A 22317-nucleotide genomic window follows, 5' to 3' on the forward strand; every position below is an offset into this window, starting at 1 on the left:
CATCCATGGCTCGCTATCGCGGATTGCGGTTGCGGTTGTTCCACATCCATCACGGCATATCAGTTATTTATTGGATGATATGTACATTATAGCACAAAAAAATTTTCAAAATTTTTGAAAATAATACTAAAAATTAGAGAATTTCATAAAAAATTGTACATAATTCATTAATTTTAATTTATTGCGATTACATAAAATATTTTATTTAATATTTTAATTTTAATATGTACATTGCGATAGCTAAAACATATGAAGTATACCATAAAATATTTTAATTTTAATTTATTTAGTGAAAAATGAAGAATATTTATTTAGTGAAAATGGTTTTTTTGAATTATACTAAGACTTGAAAGGATTTCGGCCTTTTTATAAAATTATTTTATTTTGAAAAAGATAAGAAGTAGTTGCATAGTAGCCACGGTTAAACCAGCAGAGAATATGGGTGGTATTTTGGTAAATAGTGTGAAATCTTTGCCTTAATTGTCTAAAATTTAAAACCAGAGATTGCTCATCGTCTTCTTCAACGGACTTCGGCTTTGCCTTCTACAGTTCTACTGAAGCAAAACTTTGCCCAAAAACTTATGATTCTTTTGGTGAAAAAGATGATTTTATCTTCAAAATCCATGAGAAAAGACTCACATCTTAACTAAAAAATGAAAAAAGCTTCAGAAAAAGCTCTAAACATCAATATACTTAAAAATCAATGAGTTCCATAAACTTTTATATTGCTTGTCGGATCGTCATGAATCGCCCAATTTCAGCTAATTTCTTGTCTCGCTGAATTGACCAGGCTAATATCGACCAAGTCAGCTGGAGTCAACTCGGAGACAGGTCATTCATTGATTTGGCTATCGATCTCATACTGGCAAGCACTATTCCGGTTACATATCGTCCGAGTCATCTCGGAATCGGGCGATATGTATACATCATCAAAGCAAGGGATCTAACAATCATCCACGGTGATGATCCACTCTATTGGAAATGGCGCTCTAATGAATCTTCTGGGTATGCAAACCCACTGACCCCTCCTATTGCATTCATGTTGTCGCACTTCTCCCTTTAGTTGTCGATTTTTTGCAGATTATAGTACTGCAATTTCCTTGGACTGATTTTGATAGATGTGTTCAGCATCGGGGTTGCCAAGCTCGAGAATGTTCCCTCGTTTGACATTCAGACAAGTGTGCCTGCACAGAACCTGCACAGAGGCAGAGTACTCTATTCGGCATATCGCGTGTTGAAGCTAGATTCTGAGCCCCATGAACTTGAAAGGGCATCTGCATCGATCATATTTGCTGAAGATGAAGGCCATATCGAAATTACCAGATATTTTTCACCTCAACAAATTGTGTTCATGGGCAAGTCACCAAATGGTAATGAACAGGGTAAACATCCCGAACCCCATGGCGACGGATGGAAGGAAATTAATTGGGTGATTTCATGAAAAGCCGTGGTAGCAATGCCACCGTGAAAATCAGGATTTCTTCGAAAAATCCAAATTGGAAGTGTGGCATTAATATCAAGGGCATCGAAGTTCACCTCAGTTTGGGTGGACGCGGTCCTTAGATCCTTCAAAAAAGAAAGAAAGAAAGAAAGAAAGCGAAAAACTTGGGTGTCTATGAATTTAAGCACTTGTGTCCTTTTGTGTTTGTGGTGCATTGCCTATTCTGTTGTTTCACACTATAATAGGGTCTTTTGTAGTAAATTTCATTCTTCCTTTTAAATCTATGTGTAATTTTTTAAAAATGAATCTATGTGTAATAATTTAGGACTACATAAAAATCCCAAAAAAAACCCCGAACAAAGCAAAAAAAAAATGGAAAGAAAAAAGGCGTTGTAAAATGCCATTCAAAACTGCATTGCGTGTGTTGGAGTTTTTTCTCTTTACAAACTTTTGCTTTACCCATTTTGTGTAAGCCCTTTTAGGTTTTGTATCTCAACCTAAATTAGTTTACCTATTTAAGAAAGGCCTTAGTAATGCATCTATTGTCAATGGATAGATGATGCCATTTTTAATAATTATTATATTACTTCTTAAAAGTGCCTGTGTGATTTTTAATCACTATATGAAAATTCTCCTAGATTAACCAAAAGCAATATAAACTAATATTAAATTTTGGGGGGATTATAAATGAAGAAATAATTTTCTGAATTTGAAATCTCCTTTACTCAAAAAATAGTCGATTCACTAAAGAAATTGTAGTGCTTAGTAGTAGGTTTGTTAAAATAAAAAATCAGTATGATTTACCAATAAATGGTAATTGCAGAAAAAAAAGTGACTTCGCTGACATAATAGTAGGTTTTCTTAACATTAACTGAATTCGAGCCTATAAGTTGAAAACTGTCGGGGTTTTGATATACGTACAAGTTAAAAATTCGAAATACACCCGTTTCACTGCAAATATACAGGTCAACTAGTAGTTTAGAGTATATATCGGGTCGATCCCACAGGGAAGATTGAACAATTACCGGCACTACTAAAGTTTCTCTATTATTTAAACTATCAATGAATTATAAGAAATGAAACCTACTGAACTTATGCAAAATAACAAATGAAAGCTCCTTAGGTTATGGTATCTCTAACTAATCATGCAAGTGCCATTTTTGGGTTATTGAGTACTACTATAATTTCCTTATGCATATGAATCCTACTTTCGTAGTGAATCAATTATACTCATAACTAATCCATACCTATTCTCATGGTTGTGAAATTAGCTACAAGTTCATTTCTTCTGTGAAATTACATGAAATGAATCACTTAAAACCACATAGGTGCACCTCTACTCTCGTGAGTGTACTCCCTATGTTTAGCACTTCTTGAACCAGTGTTAAATCTCAATTTTCATTGCAGAAACAACACATTAGATAATCACAATTAATGGTACCAGATTAATTATGATTTAAAGAGCTAAAGTGCTAAATAACTTGCTCAAATAATAGCATCAAATAACTAAATAATAAACACTAACAATTATAGAAAGTTTAACCAAACTCATGGCATAAACTTTAAAGACACATAATAAACATGAAATCCAGAACTTGCATATCAACCATATTTAAGAATCCAATACAAAAGATAAAGAGTTGGAGAAGAGATAACCCATGTGACTTGAGCTTCAACTCCTCCTTCTTCATCTCCATCTTCATCTTCATGTAGCTAACATACAAGAAAGGATAAACTATCTAAAACTAAACTATCCTACACTACTCTACACTAAAGAACCAAGAAACTACATTTTTGTGGTGTTTCTTGCACTCTTCAAGCTCTGCATCTATATGTCTCTCCCCTTTGTTGCTCTGTATAAAAACTGATGAAAAACTCCTCTCCACCGGTCTAACTTCCACTCTAATGATTCTCAAATCTCAATTTGTTAAGAAAGTAAAAAAACAATGGTTTTTGACTTGACAATAAACCATATTTTCCTCCTTTATGCATTAGAAGCATGTGCAGCCGAATTCTCTTACCAAATATAGCTGGAAAGTAGTATGAACATAAGAGAAATGGCTGAGCAAATTGCAGAATTTTGGCTACAAAACGCGACTTGAAACGCGGCTTCAAGCCACGTTTTGATGACTCGCGTTTTCAACTCTGTGCTTTTTGCCTCGCTTTAACTGCGATTTCCTCTACGGTTGAAGCCAAACTAGGTTTTGTACAAAACACAAAAGTTGTAACCCTTTCAATTAGCTTTACAATGCTTTAAGAATCATCCAAATCGGAGCTTTGTAGACCGATATATGACCAAAATACCAAAGCCAGGTCAGAGCTCTGTTTTCAACTTTGGACAGCAGTGTTGAACTTTGGTATTTCGACCTTTTGACTGAGAAAACGGCTAAATTGGACTCTAATGTTTTCATACCAAATTTAGATACGTCTCTTAGCTTCAAAATGGTTTAAGAATCATCCAAATCCAATGTATGTAGCTCAAGATATAGCCAAAATACCAACAGCTACCAAAGCTGATTTTTTCTTGCAATCTTTTGACCTTAATTGCATTTATTCTTTCACACTTCATATTCTATTTTTATCACTTTAATCCATCATCAATCATCCAAATATCTTCTCAATGAACTCCATTTGATGATTGAATCAATAAACCTACAAAATATGAAGTTTTTACCGTAAAAATCCATAAAAATGTAATTTTCACCACTTTAACCACAAAATACATATTTTCACTAGAAAATTAGTTTATTAGATATAAAATTAAATAAAACACACCAAAACTAATTAATAAAGCACACTAAAAATATGTAAAATATATTCTTATCAAAAACTATAGCATAAAGAAATTTTGTTTACTTTCATCTGTAGAGTTGCTGATAGAGACTTTCAGGGAAAAAATAGGCATTGATGATAGAGGTAAAGATTGGAGAGAATTGTAGTTTTGGTGTCAAATATTTCAGGCATGAGTGCTTTTAGTCTCTAAATTTGAAAAAAAAAGCAATTATATTCCTAAATGTTTCAATCTCTAAGCACATATATTCCTATAAACTGATTTTTACTAATTACAACCAGAATCCGATAATATGCTGCTATGTACCAACAATTAATTTTTTTAAAGAATTAAAAAACTTGAAATAAATATTGTCGGCCATAATTTGTAATAAAAGTGGACTAATTACTCGCATGCCGATCCCGTAAGTAATTCATCTTTAACCTAAAAACACAAAAGTTTAGTTCACAAAAAAATTTTTGCAACGGTTTACGAATTTACTAGACAACGCACTCTCTTGTTCCTTTTATCAAGCCTTGTATCAAATTGAATGACCAACTTGGTTTGGTATGTCGGAAATTTGCACTGCAGATAACTTCTATACCAAGAAAATCTATATTAAATTAAATAAAAAAATCATGGTGGTAGCAAATTGGAGCAATCTAAAATTATAGATGTTTAATTGAGAAGTGATGTTTCTCCATTTTTGTTGTTGTGGGTGTAATTTTTGGGGTGAATTCTTAGTTTATGATGGAAAAAAAAAAGAATTCTACAACGAGGGCGATTCTTGGAGTGTGTTCTGCAAATAGGGGTCTTCGCATTCGGGAAATGCGAGCTCATGCGAGCTCGAATTGGAGCTCGCATTCCTCACTGAGAGCCAAGACAAGGAGGAAATCATGCAAATATTGAAAATACTTCATGCAAGATGGTTCGGCAGCAGGCTCGCGGCACAGCCTTTATGGTGTCTGATGTAGTTTCCTTTCATCCGACTGCAACTAATGACTTGAACAGTCAACACTTAGACTTTAGTAATAAAAATTCTAAACATTTTCCATCTTTTAGCCGCAAAAATCCTTATGTTTAAGCACAAAACAAATTAGATGAAAGGATCATGCGAGCATCAAAGAACAGTTTTTTCTTCAACAACAATGCTTCTGCAAATTTCGATGCAGAAAAATCATGCAAAACTTCAAACAAAACTAGTGAACCTATCACCCCAAATACCCCTTAACACTGAACACTTCAAATGAAACCAGGGTTATTGATTATAAACACAAATCTCAGCAGATCAGAACTTGCGGCCAAACAAAGACAACCAAACAGCAACTGAAGTAGATAAAGTTTCAAAGCCGCAAGTCTGAACCAGCAAACTAGGAGTTCATGCAAAGAAACATTAAATTAGAGCTCGCATTTGCGGAATGCGAGCTCAATAAGTAGAGCTCGCATCCACCGATTTGAAAGAAAGCAAGCCAGTCTACATTAGCGTCAGTTGCAACTTGGCAGGCATTCCTCATCCAACTTTCAGCAGAGAGCCCGTTCCATTTTCAATCTCACCAAGGTACATTAAACTGCTTATGAGCTTAAATACTTGTTAGATTCGTTCTCAAATTATCGAAAATCAACTGATGCCTGAGATTATTACATGGATTCAGATTGAGTAATAACTAATAAGAGGGGACTCCAGGCTGCAGTAGAAGCAGCAGCAGCCTTCTTGTACAAGGCAGTAAAGCCTGTCATGGTTGGAGGCCCGAAGCTGAGAGTTGCAAAAGCTTGCGATGCATTCGTTGAATTGGCTGACGCCTGTTGTTATGCAGTTTCCGTGATGCCATCTGCGAAGGGCTTAGTGCCAGAGCAACACCCTCACTTCATCGGCACTTATTGGGTTGCAGTTGGCACAGCCTTTTGCGCTGAGATTGTGGAATCGGCCGATGCTTATATATTCGTTGGTCCAATCTTCAATGACTACAGTTGAGTTGGATATTCACTCCTACTCAAGAAAGAAAAGGCCATCATTGTGCAGCCCGACCGGGCTGTCATTGGCAACGGACCTGCTTTTGGGTGCATACTCATGAAAGATTTCCTTCACGAATTGACCAAAAAGATCAAGAAGAATAACACTGCCTATGAAAATTATCAACGAATCTTTGTCCCCGAAGGGCTTCCCCGGAAAAGTGAGCCTACTGAGCCATTAAGGGTCAATGTACTATTCCAGCACATCCAAAAGATGCTTTCTAGCCAAACAGCTGTGATTGCTGAGACGGGTGATTCCTGGTTCAACTGCCAGAAGCTCAAATTACCAGAAGGATGTGGGTAGGTATCGACATCATTTAGTGCTTTTTCATCCATTTTTTTTCTCTAAAAATTAGACAGCAAAAGGTGGTGCTGCAGGTATGAGTTTCAAATGCAATATGGCTCCATTAGGTGGTCCGTTGGTGCTACACTGGGCTATGCTCAATCTGTGCCTGAAAAGCGGGTGATCGCTTGCATTGGTGATGGGAGCTTTCAGGTGAAAAACTATTAAAGTTTTTGTGTTGCAGGTGACTGCCCAAGATGTGAGTACAATGATTCGTTGTAACCAAAAGACGATCATCTTCTTGATTAACAATGGGGGGTACACCATAGAGGTTGAAATTCATGATGGTCCATACAATGTGATTAAGAACTGGAACTACACTGGATTAGTGGATGCACTTTGCAATGGCGAAGGCAATTGCTGGAATACAAAGGTAATTATTGCTAAGTCCAAAAAAAAATGCCTTGGATTGTAATATATTAATATTTTGTGTGGCGGACTATTTGTATGGTGGTGCAAATTTTCAGGTACGCTTTGAGGAGGAACTAATTGACGCAATTGAGATGGCGATGGGGGAGAAGAAAGACTGTTTGTGCTTCATCGAAGTGATCGTTCATAAAGATGATACAAGTAAAGAGCTGCTCGAATGGGGATCTAGAGTTTCATCTGCCAATAGCCGCCCAGCAAATCCTCAGTGAAGAGCGGAAACTATTTCCAGCTCAATTTAAATAGACGGCTTTTTATCATTAATTTCTTGAATTTGGATATGACTTGCTTTGGAATATGGGGTGCTTTTACCAAATATAAGAAATAACTGAGAATAGAGTTCAATTTTGCCTGATTTTCTTTATTAGAGTTTTGGCTGCATGTCACTAATTCATACATGACTTCAAGAAATGCGTACTTTTTTTTGGACCCCCCCCCCCTCCTCCTCCTTTTTTAACTTCATTATGCATAATCTCGTATGTCCTGTTACTGTAGGTGCACAGGTTTGATCATACGAAGCAAAGTAAACCAGTGGGTAAGATCAGCTGGTGAAAGATTTTTCACAAAATCCAGGCTTTTCAATAATTAGCTAGATACATAGTTGAATTTAAGAAGGATAAGTCCTGGTCAGTTAAGAAGGGATGTGTTTCTCAGTTTCTTTTATTACGTCAATGACAATGTATTATGCGTATTGAGCTTGGAACTTCAATGGTATGTTGTCCTGTTTGGATTAGCTATTTTTCCTACAAACTATTTGTAGAGTTTATAGTAACAAATTATAGAAAAGACATCAAAAACAATTTTAAAAACACACACTCAAATACACTAAAAATTAAAAGATAAAAAATAAATCTCAAACTTTTTTCTTCCTCCACACACCATCATCACCACCACCACTGGCTACTACCGCTAACTGCCACCCTCTCCTCCTCACTCTTCCCCCATCTCTCTCCTCCCTCTTCCTTCCCTCCCTCCCTCCTCCTCCCCTTCTCTCTTTCCTCCCTCCTTTCACTTCCCCTCCTTCCTCTCACAACCCTCTCCCTTCTCCGTTTCTCTGATTGTGATCAGCACGAGCTCTCTAGTCATGCCGGTTGTGACCAGAGAGGGTGAGGGAAAGGAGGGGAGGGGAAGGAGGAAAGAGGGAGGGGGAGGAGGAGGGAAGAGAGAGGAGACGATAGAGGTAGAGCAGGGGCAGGCAGATGGTGGTGGTGGGTGATAAAAATTTTTCAAATTTTTAAGGCTAGCTAAATAAAATTTTAAAAACATTTTGAAAAATATCTAATCCAAACAAATATTTCTATACTAGTTGATTTTCACATACATTCTCGTACGAAAATTTTTAAAAAACACCCCTAAAAATATCTATTCCATATTAGATCGCTAAAGACTCGAAAAATAGTTTAGCAAAATATTGGAAATATTTTTTTTATTTGGTGGGCCATTTTGGACAGTTGTCATCTTCTGCACCAGCAAATCAGGTTATATAAGCTATTCATCATTAAAGACAATGATATATGCGTGTCAAATTGAATTATGCTATGTCCTTTCAAAGACATCTAATAAAATTGGAACGATACAGAGAAGATTAGCATGATCCCTCTTATGCTATTCTTACTCCACGATCCCCGTAACCCATCATCTTTCACCTACCAAGTGAAATTGGGGAGATAAGCATAGAAACAAATGAATGTGTATCAATACCAAGCAAAACGACATATACGTACGTAGGCCTGTCAACAGGTCGGGTCCGGACCGAAATTTATTATTTTAGACCCGAACCCGACATACCATCCTGGATCTGGATCCGACCTGTTTATCTGACGGGTCTTTTACTCTATGTTCTGGATCCGGATCCGACGGGCTTGGGATCCGGGTCGAGTCTACCCGAAAAAAATTATCAAAACTTACAATTTCTAATAAAAATGAGAGAAAAAATATATTTGTAAACTAATTTCTAACTAATACAAAAAAAATCAAATAAGAAAAGAAATCAAATTAACTTTACTCAAATACATCACCCTAATCAAATTATATTGATAAATATATATATTTTAAATTATTAATCTATTTATATTCAGATCCGGGTTTAATATGGTCGGAATACTATATTCCGTATCCGATCCGTTTTTTTTGTTTGATAAAACGGATCCGGATCCGGGTCCGGGTAACGGAATTAAATCCCTACCTGTACCCGCAATAATTTCACCGATTCGGTCCGGGTCCGGGTCTAGACCCGGACCGTTGACTGGCCTACATATACGAGACCTATACGTACACAAATAATTGGCCACCATTTATGATGCCTGAGCGAGCGTCCACCAATTTTGAATTCTGGTGGACATCATTTCATGAATTTGGTGGTGATGGAATAATGTAATAGCCAACTAGAAATGGGAGTCTCGTCATATTAGCTTGAATTGCAAAGCCAAAAGCCCCACCTTTAAATAGAGGCAAGCGATTTTGCAGCAATTATCTTCTTATAAAGCAAAATTTTCTCAAATATCAAAATTATCCTTAATCAATCAACTCCATGTATTTTATTGATTTTCCTATACACTAATTACTTCTCTTTTTTTTTTCTCTCTAATCAAATATTTTATGATATGATCTCTCACTCTGTCCCTATTCTACCTACCTCTCTCTCTCACACACACACTAATTGATCTATTATTTTTATAGTTATGTAACTTGTTTTTGCTATAGTCTTTTTTTATATAGTAATTTTTTTGCTTCAACAAGCTCTTTCTTTTTTATTCAATTCTAAAACTTTTATTTAAATTTTTTTGAAACATGATTCAACTCTAACAGATTTCGGTTTAAAATTGTTTCTATTATGATGCCATTGTAACTCAATACTTTAGTATATTTAAAATTTTTTTGACATGCAACATGCATTTTTCCATTGAGTTCTGCTTGTTTATCGTAGTTTTGAATAGCTAATATTGTTAAAAATTTTAGTACCTTTTCCACATTTATACTAGACATGTAAATCTTGGCTTCTGTCAAATATTCATATATGTCATGTAAGTCTTGGTTTCTATCAAGTATTTATATTCTCTGATAATTAGATGAAAGTAAGTTTACATTCTATTACGTCGTATATTCCACCCCTTCACACTTCTCAAATCCCAATCTTTTCCTGGTAAAAAGTAAAAAAAAGATCTGTTTTATATTCCTTGAAGATTGAAGGAAAAGCAAAACTATTTATTTTTGGATTATTTTCATTTTTAGACTATTGTTTGTTTGAGTTAAATTATGTTGTATTTGAAAAAAAAAAGCCTTTTGAGTAAAATTTTAAGAAGAAAAAAAATATAAGAGTATGTTGAAGCAAAATAATTAGAATATAAGAAAATATTAAAGCCAAATCCAAGTTAGTAAATCATGAAAATAATTGATGAATTAATGAAAGAGAGAGAAAGAGTGATAGGGAAGAAGAAAAGTATGATAGTAGGAAAAATTTAATTGGAGAGAGGAAGTGGAGTAATAAGTGCTTAACAGATTTAGAAAAGTTAATGGGAAGATATGAAGTTGATAGTTGCAGGTAATTTTGATATTTAAATAAAATTTGCTCTGGCAAGAAGACTATTTTCTGGCAATATCGCCATCCTTTAACAGATGACAAAGTTGTCATCGTTAAGGCCAAACTGACATAAGGATACCAGCTTTTGGGGTTTCTCGGGGTTTAGATTTGTAAACATTGACGTAAGCTCTTTGGGTTTCGAAGGAAAGAAACTGACAAATTTAACAAGAATTAGGAAAAACATAACCTGTCAGTGGTACTTATTCGGAAAGTTATATTAAATGAAGCTTTCAACCAATAGGAACCTGCAAACCCAAACAATTTCTTTGACCGGTCAATTGAGGCAGACGGAACTTCCTTTCGACTTAAGGCAAGTAACATGCTGATAAAATCAGTGCGTGGAGTCACTGGGTTTACAGACCAACATCAGCTTCTTTCAGTTCAATCACGATTCACATGAATTAGCTAGGCTGCTGTCTTGTTAACATATCATCAAGCCTTACTCAAAAGCCAAGCTTCAATCTTTAACAAGCAACCAGCTATTTAGTATACGATGATAGAATGAGAAAAGAAAACTCAAAAAATTTACTTCATGTATTAAGGATTTTTCCATTAGAATTGTAAGTGTAGCTTAACATTACTTGCTAGACACTGGGAAAACCAAAGACCGTGTATCAGCTAACCTGTTGTTTTACAATACCATTAGCAAAAATTAGTTTCCTGCAGCTTGCAAAAGAAAAAAATCCAGATTCAAGATTTGGTTATTCTAATTGCAAAACTGGAAAACCTTCATGGTTTGAAAGGACACAAATTCAAAGGCGTATATGACATGCAAATAAAACCATAAGCATAAAGAACCAGATATACAGGTGAAATGGTAATAGCAGCTAGGACTACCAACTACCAAGAAAGAGTAAGAAAAGACGGACAATTGTGTTTTTTTTTTTTTTTTTGTAGAAGCTCCAACACTACAGATGCAATTTGAAGTTCACATAAAGCACATATCCAGAACTCATATTCCCATTAGTTGCTTCCTATTTCATGTGCTCTGAAACTAAGAAGAAAGTTCTGAAAAACAAATTAAAGAAAGAAGAAATACAATTCTGATGCCCTCACATGCTATACAAAAAGTCACATATCTGCTTATGACTATCTGACACACACAAATCAAATTCAAAACTATGCATAAGCCAATTCAAAACAAATCTAGACCGTAATGATTGAAACTTGAAACATTAGGGACTAGAAATGCAAATTCAAAACTTTTGACTAACACCAATTCGATGTTGACTGTTAGTTATGATTATTCTTCATTAGTTGTCCTTCTAGGAGAGGATCACCGTGCGTGAATTATAGGTATGCCTAGGTCCAAAGGATTGTGAGTTGTGCTGCAAATATTTTTTTTATTGAAGCATGCTTCAACATTTGCCTGACAACAGATTTATTGTACAAAAACAGTATTTATTTTGTTTAGAATTTTTTTAATAGGTCTTACAGAATATATTACCAAATAGAATATGATTAGCTATTGAACTAAATATGGTTATATTTCATATATATCTATACTAGCATTTTGACCTATGCAATGTACATATTTATATTTTGACTAAAAGAATAATATAGTTTTTGTACAAAGTTACTTTGAAAAATTCCAAAAAGTTCAAGATGTTAATTTTAGAGCCAATTTCTATCTTAAATATATTTTTATAAATAAAAGCAAGGAAAGAAATCTCCACTAATGGAAGGCTGATATGGCCGTACCATCAACGAAAAAAACTATGAAATTGTTTATAAAATTGTGTTTAATTGTCATATATTTTTGCAATATGAATTAGAGAAAGATTCCTCTCTTTCATCTTGTTGTATGCTAAAAATCCAATATATTCCTAAATTACCTATGAATAGTAAAAGTATGAAATCATTTTTTCCACCAACTACATTATTTATCTATAAAATAAATCCAAAAACACCCAAAATAAACCAAAATACACCCAAAAAGGACAACAAAAATATCTAAAAAAACTTTTTTAATAAGTAAATAAGATTTGCTTGAAGAACTTAAAATTCACCACTGGTCTATTGAAAAAAGTTCAATGCCCACAGGATTTTCCTATATAATCATAGCTAGTCACATATACATATAATCCTAAAAAAAATTTCGAAAGTATATCCTAACAGTTGGCTCTTTAAATTTTTAAAACAGACACAAAAGTTTTCTCCTTTATAACAGAATTAGAGAGTTTGCTTTTGGATCAGCTTCAAGGATCCATGCTTCACCGAATGGATCCGCAAGGGAATCTTGATGGTGGCTGCGTCACTATTCTTTATTAGTTTTCTTTTTTAATTGTATTTTTCCTTCGCAATTTAGAGGTTGTATGTAATAAACAGGGATGGATTATGGGATTTATTTTCAAACTTTTATCAATTATAATTAAATAGTTTTTTTTATTGAATTCTCTAGAGATTTCTTGAACCTAAGTGTTTTTTTGAATCTTGGTTACTTTTGTGAATCGTTCGTGTAACAATTTCTACCTATCCGCTTTCATGTTAGTTCCATTGGTTTGCTACTGATGAAATTTCTACTCTAGTTTAAATAAATAAAAGAATCTGAGACTCCATTTGCTATTGCTATCACAATTTGTCCACATACTCCTTAAAAAAATACGCCAAAGCCTTGTACACCACATTTCCATTAAAAAGCAAAAGAGGAGAAGAAGGGGAAAAAAGACTGAAAATGTGTGTGTCAAACAACAGGTGGCATAAGAAATTTATGGAAGCAAGAACTATCAAACAAGAAATTTGTCAATTTATTAGTTTGATTTTGACTTTTTACTATTGATCATTGTTTTAATAAAAAAAATTAATGGTGACACTTTAATCTAAATTGTAAGAGGGTTATATATGAATCTTTAAATCATAGGGGAGTTATATGATAAAGTGCCAAATCAAGGGAGGAGTAAAAGGTAATTTAACCAAATTAAAATTAATTTATGAATTCTATACCCTAGGAATCCATTATTTTTTAAGTGGTTTAATACTTGGGAAACTTCTTAGAATTATTCTAATTGTTTGAACACATGCATTCCATCGAAACGATTTAGAGTTTCATTATTCAAACAGCAAACAGAGGACTTCTTGTCTGATAGGCTACCAGTACATCCAAATCCCATACATAGATGATGAAAGACAGATACAACCCAAACATATTAGCCAAATGCTAACAGAGCGTTTCAAGCGTTAAATTTCAAGAGAAACTATGATTAAGTTTTAATGCGGTTGTAGACGCATGGGAAGACCACTAGCTGGATAAGGGCCGCCATGATATAGGACCTTCTCGTCTGGAATCAACTTCTGCAGCTTATACTTTCTCACAACATTATGCATGTATACGAGTATCAGGAATCTGGAATACTCCTTTCCTGGGCACATTCGCGGTCCTGTTGAAAATGGTATAAATGTGCATGGTGTTGGTTCGTCACCTTCAAATCTCGTAGGATCAAAATTTTCTGGTTCAGGAAAGTACTTGGGGTTTTTGTTTGTTGTGAATGGGCTCCAAAGCACCTGAAAGTACAATTATCATGAGGGATTAAATGTAGGAGCATCAATCAATTCTCATTACTGTTTGTAATGGTCATTTGTCCCGGTAGATTACAATAACTGTTGGTGCTTACTTTCCATCCTTTTGGAATAGTGACACCCGCAAAATGGATGTCAGTCTCGGCCTCTCTAAAGGCTCCTACGGCTGGTGGTGTTAACCTCATAGCTTCACAAATCACATTCCAAGAATACTTCATTTTCTTAACGTCTTCCCAGTTCAGCAGCTCTTCAGGATCTTTAGACTTGGCAATCTCCATGTGTTCTGCATATCACCAAAGAAGCTGCTAGTATAGATGTTTAAAGCTTTCAAGACATGCGCTGATTAATTAGCCTCTTTAAGAAAATTATACACTAATGCATGGTTGATCAAAACCGGTTTATACCGATAAGATTTCAACAATTCATCAGCAACTATATAGGAGAAATTGCGTTCACTACACACTACACGGGGAGATGCTATAATCATGAAAAATTCTTGAAGTTTAGACCAGCTTGTAACGTACCCTTATAAACCATATCATAGATATGGGGAAGCTCTGCGAGATATTTCAAGACAAAGGTGATTGCTGCACTGGTGGATTCATAGCTGGGCATCATCAAACTTACAAGATAAAGAGCAATTTCCAAGTCGGACAACAAATGGGCGTTTTCATCCAGCAGCGTGCGAGACAGTATGTCCGAACCTGCTTTTTCCCCATTCTCTAAAACCATCTTTTTCCTCTTTAGAATGATATTCAGGAATTCCTGCTTAAGCTTGTCGATCTCTTTCAAAGCACGATTATAAGTGGTGCCGGGCAAATTGATAGGCAATGAGAACAGACCTTGTAATGAGACTGCGAAAGAGTCAGAAAATCTTTGAGTTTGTTCAGGTTCCAGACCTAGCACTAATTTACATGCCAATGCAAGTGTTATCTTCCGGGATGCTGGATGGACCTTTACTACTTGGAAAGGATCCCAGTCAGTCTTCAGGTGTTGCCTTGTCAAGGAATCCATGATGGGTATGTACTTCTTCAAAGCTTCAGGCCTCATGATTACTGCTTGATGAAAGCCGCGGATTTTTGAAAATACATCCTTGCGTGACTTTCCAGAAGAATCCACCCAATTAAAAAACATCAATAGTGAGTCTGGAAGCCAAGGACTAACGAAATCGTTTGCAGTGCATAATAAGAACTTGTTCCCAGCTGCACCACAAATTACAGCCATATTCTGTCCGACCAACGAAGTTGCGAAAACTTCGTCAGAGTATTTTTTCATTCTATGATGAATAAATTTTTCAGGGCCGCTCAGGAAAAAATGGAGTGTCTCTCCGACTAGTGGGAATCTAGATGCACCTGGTGGAAGTTTGTACTTTTTAGACTCAGAACCGTGGCAAAGAAAGGCAAGAGAAATGGAAACGAACACGACTAGGAGGGAGAGAAAGTAGAGGTAAAAGGCCTCCATGTTGTCTCTCTTTCACTCCAACACAGTGAAAAAGATGTTGAACTTAGAGTTGTTCCCTCAGGCGGGGCTCTAGTAATATACATGGTTGAGGAACGAAGTGGTGATGGCCCATCTATTAGGGGAAGTACTCAATGCGGTTGGGTTCTATGTGATCAATGCCAAAGCCAAGGGGCTGACAGAGCCAAGCGGGCAGAGGGGGCCTAAGTTTTGAAAATTTTAATTCAACAGTGTGTAAATATATGTCCAAATAAAGTTGTCTTCTAATTTTTTTTTTATAATTTTAGTTTATATTATGAGAGTTTATATATATATATATGTGTGTGTGTGTGTGTGTGAATTAGCCACCTTTGAATTAATTTTTTTTTAAAAAAAGTTATTAAGTTATTTATTTTTATTGTGCTAATTATTTAACTTTCAAAAATTTAAACATTTAATTTGTTGATCCATAATAAATCTTCAATTATAAAATTAATTCTAGCAACTGATATTTGCTCTAATCTTTTGTCAAAATAAATGTTCATTGAATGTCATTAATGTAATTCTTGAAGTTTGTTTTTATATCGACGTGTGTGTAGAAAGATCATTCCTCAAAATTTCTAGTATGCTTACCTAGCTATGCAAATGAAGTTTATTATGTTTTTGCACTTTTCTTCTTTTATTGATTGTTTGGCTTATTGAAAGGATATTATGGGTAGTAACTTCTTTAGTTATTAATGACACGAAACATAATGGTATGGGCAGTAATTATTTGTTTATTACATGTTTGAACTTCATGAATAAAATATTCACTAAAAGAAAACATAGTTTAGATAAAAGTCTGTTTATAAAGTTCTATAAAACACAATCGTACGTTGTTTTACATAGATTCTTAGCAACTTGCTTTAAATACTTGCATGGTTGCACCGAGACTCAGCCGCTTTTGGATGCTCCTGATCATTGTGTTTTACGCTCATTAAACAGTAAAATAAAGTTTTCAAATAATTATTGATAGTAAAGTTTTGAAGTTTTGATAAAGAAATGGAATGCTGCTAGGAATAGTAGCTTCTCAAGAAAAAACAACCGGAAGAAACGAAATGCCCTACCAAGAGCCGTGCACACGTCAAAACCAGCATGGTACGGAACAAGCAACGAAGGTATCCTCTGTTCAACAGATTAATGGAGTTTTCTCTACTCACAACATTCCTAGGTAATAACCTTCAATCATAATGCTGAAATTAACATTTCCATAGACGTCTTCCTAGTAATTAGTCTTGGTTATTGCAGGGATGATTAATGTTGATAGCTACATTACATATATGAAAATTTCAATTATTGGTTAGTTGGTATATATTATCTTCCATTTTCAATTATTGGTTAGTTGGTATGGATAATTGTCTGATATGAAGGTGATAAAATAGATGGTCAATTATTTGTTAGTTGGTATTATTTCCCGTTTTCAATTATTAGTTATAATTGGTATCGATAATTGTCCGTTTTCAATTATTGGTTATATATGGATAATTGTCTGATATGAAGGTGATAAAATAGGATATATTACTCGCGGATTTTGAGGAATCTTTAGGTTATAGTATGAACTTGAAAATCCATATAGGAAGATTTATGTAAATCGGTGACCCAAACGTCCATCCATCCTTTGCAGATTGTTGATTTTTTCTCCTCAAGGTATTAGTCACTGGATAATACTAGTATTCCAATTTGAGACTATTGAATTGGTCACTAGATAGTATTGGTATTGCAATACGAGAGTATTGAATTGATTAAAGCAAAGTATTAATATTGTGTTAGGACATTAATCCTTGATAAGTGCAAATTTTGAGTGTTTTTAAGTGTGTTTTCTTATTTAGTTTTGGTGTGTTTTAGTCACTTTTATAGTTAATTAGCTTGGATTTTATTGAAAATATGTATTTTGTGGTTTAAAGTGTGAATATTGCATTTCTATAGATTTTAATGGCGAACACTTCATGTTTTGGTAGGTTTAATCATTCAATCAACAAATGGCATAAATTGAAAAGATAATTGGATGATTACGGATGATTTAAAGTGGTAAAAAGAAGACATGATGTGCAAAATAATCAAGGGAAGAAATGCAAGTTCTCCCGCTTTAACATCTTATGGTATTTCGACTATATATTGAGTTACAATGATCGGATTAAGGTGATTCTTGTACTATTTTGAAACTAAGATATAGATCTACATTTGGTATGAACACATCAAAGGCCATTTCAGTTTTTTTCATTGTCAAAAAGTCAAAATACAAAAGTGTAATTTCATTGTCAAAAGCTGAAACTGAGTTCTGACTAATGGAGAATATTTTGGTCAATTCTTGGTCCACAGAGCTCCAAATTGGATGATTCTTTAGGCATTGGAAAGCTAACTCAAAGAGCTACAATTTCATGTTTTGTACAAGAGTTAGCTCAGCCTACATCATTGAGAAAATATCAGTTGAAATGGTACTAAATTTGCAGAAGGGAAAACGCGAGTTGTCAATATGCGACCGTAAGTCGCGTATTCCTGAGATTGCGTATTCTAGCCTGATTTCTACAACTTGCTCTACCACTTGCTCTACTTTCCAGCTTAATTTCTGAACAAAATTTCGGCTGCACATGCTCAAGATTCCAAAAGGAAGAGAAAAGAAACTTTATGTCTTATCAAAAGCCACTTTTTGACTCTATTAACACTAGACATGTAAGAATGATTAGAAAGAGAAAAAGGGGGACATTAGAGTGGGTTATCGTCAGATTTTAGGAGAAGAGCTTAGTTTTTAGTCTTGTTTTGTTCTCTCTAACTAGAGGAATTGTGAGAACAATTGGAGATTTCATTGTACAACTCATTTTGTTAAAGAAATAGAAGATCATTTGGAGTTTCTTCATTAATTTGGCTAAGCTTTCTTTATCTATCTTTTACTTGTGATTCAATATGTGTTCATGCAATGAAACAATTTTCTTTCTTGTCATATATCACCTGAGTAGTTAAATTTCTAGAGCTAGGGAGCAGATGAAACTTATGGCCATTTCATATGAATTGAATATGATTTATACTTGTTAAACCGTGTATTAACTTGTTTACTATGCATGCTTATCACTTGTTGTTGCTTGATCACCAATAATAAGCTATTAGTCATTATTATTCAATGAAGGTTGGTAATAATGATGGAACAACATAATAGAGCTTAAGTAGTAGACTCATAAGAATAGAGATACATTTAAGTGGATTAACCTTGCATTTCATGAAGAAAACAAGAGTAGATCCAACCATCTCAATTTGGAGGTAATGCCGTAGAGGATCCAAATGCACACTTAACCACATTTTTGGAGATATGTGATATAATCAAAATGAATGGAATGAGTGAGGATGCTATAAGACTAAGGTTGTTCCCATTTTCTTTAAGAGATAAAGCTAAAAGTTGGCTACACTCTCATGCTTTTAATGCTTTCAGTATTTGGGATGATTTGTCTAGAGCATTCTTGAATAAGTATTTTTCACCGGGTAAAATGGCTAAATTTAGAATGGGCATTACTAGTTTTAGCCAACAAGATGGTGAATCATTATATGAAGCGTGGGAAAAGTTTAGAGATTTGCTTCGAAAATGTCCACACCATGGACTTCCCGATTGATTAATCGTACAAACCTTCTATAATGGTTTATTCTTTTCTACTAAAACGACTATTGATGCAGCCGCAAGTGGAGTTTTGATGGCAAAATTACCCCAAGAGACTCAAGATTTGATAGAAGAAATGGCAGCAAACAATTATCATTGGGCTAATGAAAGGGGCAATCCAAGGCGCCAAGCAGGTATGATCGAAATGGATACCATCAATATGCTTAGTACCCAAATGAGTAATATGATGAAAGTGTTAAGTAGACAAGTCGGATGTGGTTCAAGTTCATCTAATGTACATGTAGTTTGTTGTTCCATATACGGAGGTGATCATGATATTAATGAGTGTGTTGATCTTGAGCAGGCTCAATTTGTTAATAATTACAATAGAAATGTTCAAAATAACCCATACTCGAATACATACAATTGGGGTGGGAGAAATCATCCAAATTTTGGGTGGAAAGATCAAAGCAATCCTCAAAAGCCAGATAATCCACCGGAAATCCAACCAAGTCAACCACAAACGAATACTAAACTGGGTTGGGAGATAGTGGTGGAAAAGTCAACCAAGGGCACTTCAGAAAGGTTCAAACGACTAGAGGGGCGGATGGACCAATTGACAGGGATGTATAGAAACATAGAGATCCAAATTGGTCAAATTGCCAATTCTATTAACAATCGAAATCAAGGAGAATTTCCTAGTAAAATAGAGGTGAATCTGAGAGAACATGTCAAGGCCATTACTCTTTGTAGTGGTAAACGACTAGAGGATCCTCTGGTGGTAGAAAATGGGAGAAACAATGAGAGTGAGAAGCAAGGAGATGAGTAAGTGGAGTAAGAGGAAAGTGCGGGGGAATATAGTAGGAAAAATTCGAAAGAAGATCAATCTTCATTCTCCACTACTATTTCGATACCTCTTGCAGTTCCATTTCCTCAATGATTCAAGCCAAATAAGTTTAACAAAGATTTTGAAAAATTTGTCAAATTTTTTAAATAATTGCATATTAATATTCCTTTCGTTGATACTATTTTGCAGATTTCTGCTTATGCAAAATTCCTCAAGGCGATCATGATGCGAAAGAGAAAATTGGAGGATCGTGAAATGATAGCATTAACGGAGGAGTGCAGTGCCATTATACAAAACAAGCTACCGCCGAAATTAAAAGATTTGGTGAGTTTTTCTATACCATACACCATCGGTAATATTGAATTTTTCAAGACATTATGTGATCTTGGTGCTAGTGTATCATAAATTCTTTTAACGATGGCTAGACAATTAGCTTTGCATGAAATAAAACACATTAATATTACTTTGCAGTTAGCTGATCGATCTATTAGATATCCATTAGGAGTTTTGAAAAATGTGTTGATTAAAGTTCAAAAATTCATCATTCTTGTGGATTTTGTGGTATTAGATATGGAGGAATATATGTCTATGGCAATTACTCTTGGTAGACCATTTTTAGCAACTACGGGCACTGTCATTGATATAAAAAATGGCAAACTCAAATTTTAAGTAGGTGAAGAAGTGGTAGTATTTAGCTTGCATGAAATGAAAAAATACCATTCTTTTTACCGATCATGCTTGCTCCATTAGTACTATTGAAATGCTAACCCAAGAATTGAGTCGAGTCAATCTTGACTTCGATCCTCTTGAGATTTGTTTAATGAGTGTAGGGATGCAAGAGGGAAATGATGAAGAAATTGAAACATTGGCCAAGTATTTGGATTTTCAGGCACCTTATAAAAGAGGTAATGTTTATGAAAATCTTGATTAGGGAAAAGGACTTCCACCACCTTCGAAGATTGAACCGCCAAAATTAGAGCTCAATCCGCTTCCCAACCATCTAAGGTATGAATTCCTTGGAGAGAATAGTACTCTACCGGTAATTGTAAGTGCTCATTTAGACGAGGAATAATCTACGAACCTGCTTAGAGTTTTAAGAAAGCACCAGAGGCCGATTGGGTGGACAATCTCGGATATCAAAGGTATAAGTCCTTCCATATCTATGCATCACATTTTATTACAGGACAATTGCAAACCAGTGGTGGAAATGCAAATGAGACTCAATCCAAATATGAAAGAGGTGGTAAGAAATGAAATTCTAAAGTGGGTTGATGCAGGTATAATATTTTCCATCTCTGATAGTATTTGGATTAACCTAATTCTTGTTGTCCCTAAGAAGGGTGGAATCACAATAATAATGGATAAGAATGATGAAATGATTCCATCACGACTTGTGGTTGGGTGTAGAGTGTGCATTGATTACAAGAAATTAAATGCAGTCACTAGAATGGATCACTTTTTTTTATCCTTTCTTGATCAATTATTAGAACGTATAGCTGGTTATGAATTTTATTATTTTCTTGATGGATTTTTAGGTTATAACCAAATAGCTATAACTCCTGAAGATCAAGAAAAAATCATATTTACTTGCCCCTATGGCACATTTGCCTTGAAAAGGATGCCATTTAACCTATGCAATGCTCCTACTACATTTCGATTATATTGAAAAATTGTGGATATTTTTATGGATGATTTTTCAGTCTTTGGTTCATCTTTTGACCATTGTCTTTATAATTTACATATAATTTTGTACAGATGCAAGGAGACAAATCTTGTGCTAAATTGAAAGAAATGTCATTTTATGATTCATGAAAGAATTTTTTTAAGGCACAAGATTTTCTCTAAAGGAATTGAGGTAGACAAGGCAAAAATAGAAAGTATTGAGTGAATGCCATCTCCAAACAATGTTAAGGGGATAAGAAACTTTCTTGGACACGCAGGCTTTTATAGATGTTTTATTAAAAATTTTTCTAAGATAGCAAAACCATTGTGTGATTTACTATGTAAAGATATACCTTTTCATTTTAATGATCAGTGTTTAATTGCATTGGATAGGTTGAAGAAGGAATTGACTTCCGCACCCATCATAACTTCACTGAATTGGTTGCTATCCTTTGAATTGATGTGTGGTGCAAGTGACTACGCGGTTGGAGCAATTTATAGGAAGGATAACTTTCCTTTACCCTTTCTTGATCAATTATTAGAATGTATAGTTGGTTATGAATTTTATTGTTTTCTTGATGAATTTTCAAGTTATAACCAAATAGTTATAGCTCCGGAAGATCAAGAAAAGATCACATTTACTTGTCCCTATGGCAAGTTTGC

At 34.7% G+C, this 22317-nt stretch overlaps 1 protein-coding gene, 1 non-coding gene and 2 pseudogenes across 2 annotated transcripts; 2 read left to right on the plus strand and 2 right to left on the minus strand.

The window, feature by feature from the left end:
- Positions 1-962: 962 nt before the first annotated feature.
- On the plus strand, positions 963-7202 carry LOC113774296 (annotated as a pseudogene).
- A 1328-nt stretch (positions 7203-8530) lies between these two features.
- Positions 8531-8589, plus strand: LOC113776604 (annotated as a pseudogene).
- A 5003-nt stretch (positions 8590-13592) lies between these two features.
- LOC113775891 (beta-amyrin 28-monooxygenase-like) lies at positions 13593-15537 on the minus strand. The gene is made up of 3 exons (XM_027320934.1): positions 14611-15537; positions 14182-14369; positions 13593-14071 (listed from the first exon to the last, which is right to left on the minus strand). The coding sequence occupies exons 1-3, from the start codon at positions 15359-15361 to the stop codon at positions 13778-13780; spliced, it is 1233 nt and encodes a 410-aa protein (XP_027176735.1). The 5' UTR covers positions 15362-15537; the 3' UTR covers positions 13593-13777.
- A 3507-nt stretch (positions 15538-19044) lies between these two features.
- Positions 19045-19151, minus strand: LOC113776629. Its single transcript, XR_003469117.1, has one exon. It is a non-coding gene; the product is annotated as a small nucleolar RNA R71 (small nucleolar RNA).
- Between the last annotated feature and the right edge of the window lie 3166 nt (positions 19152-22317).

The sequence above is a fragment of the Coffea eugenioides genome, chromosome 6, assembly GCF_003713205.1.
Source record: "Coffea eugenioides isolate CCC68of chromosome 6, Ceug_1.0, whole genome shotgun sequence".
Classification (NCBI taxonomy): Eukaryota; Viridiplantae; Streptophyta; class Magnoliopsida; order Gentianales; family Rubiaceae; genus Coffea; species Coffea eugenioides.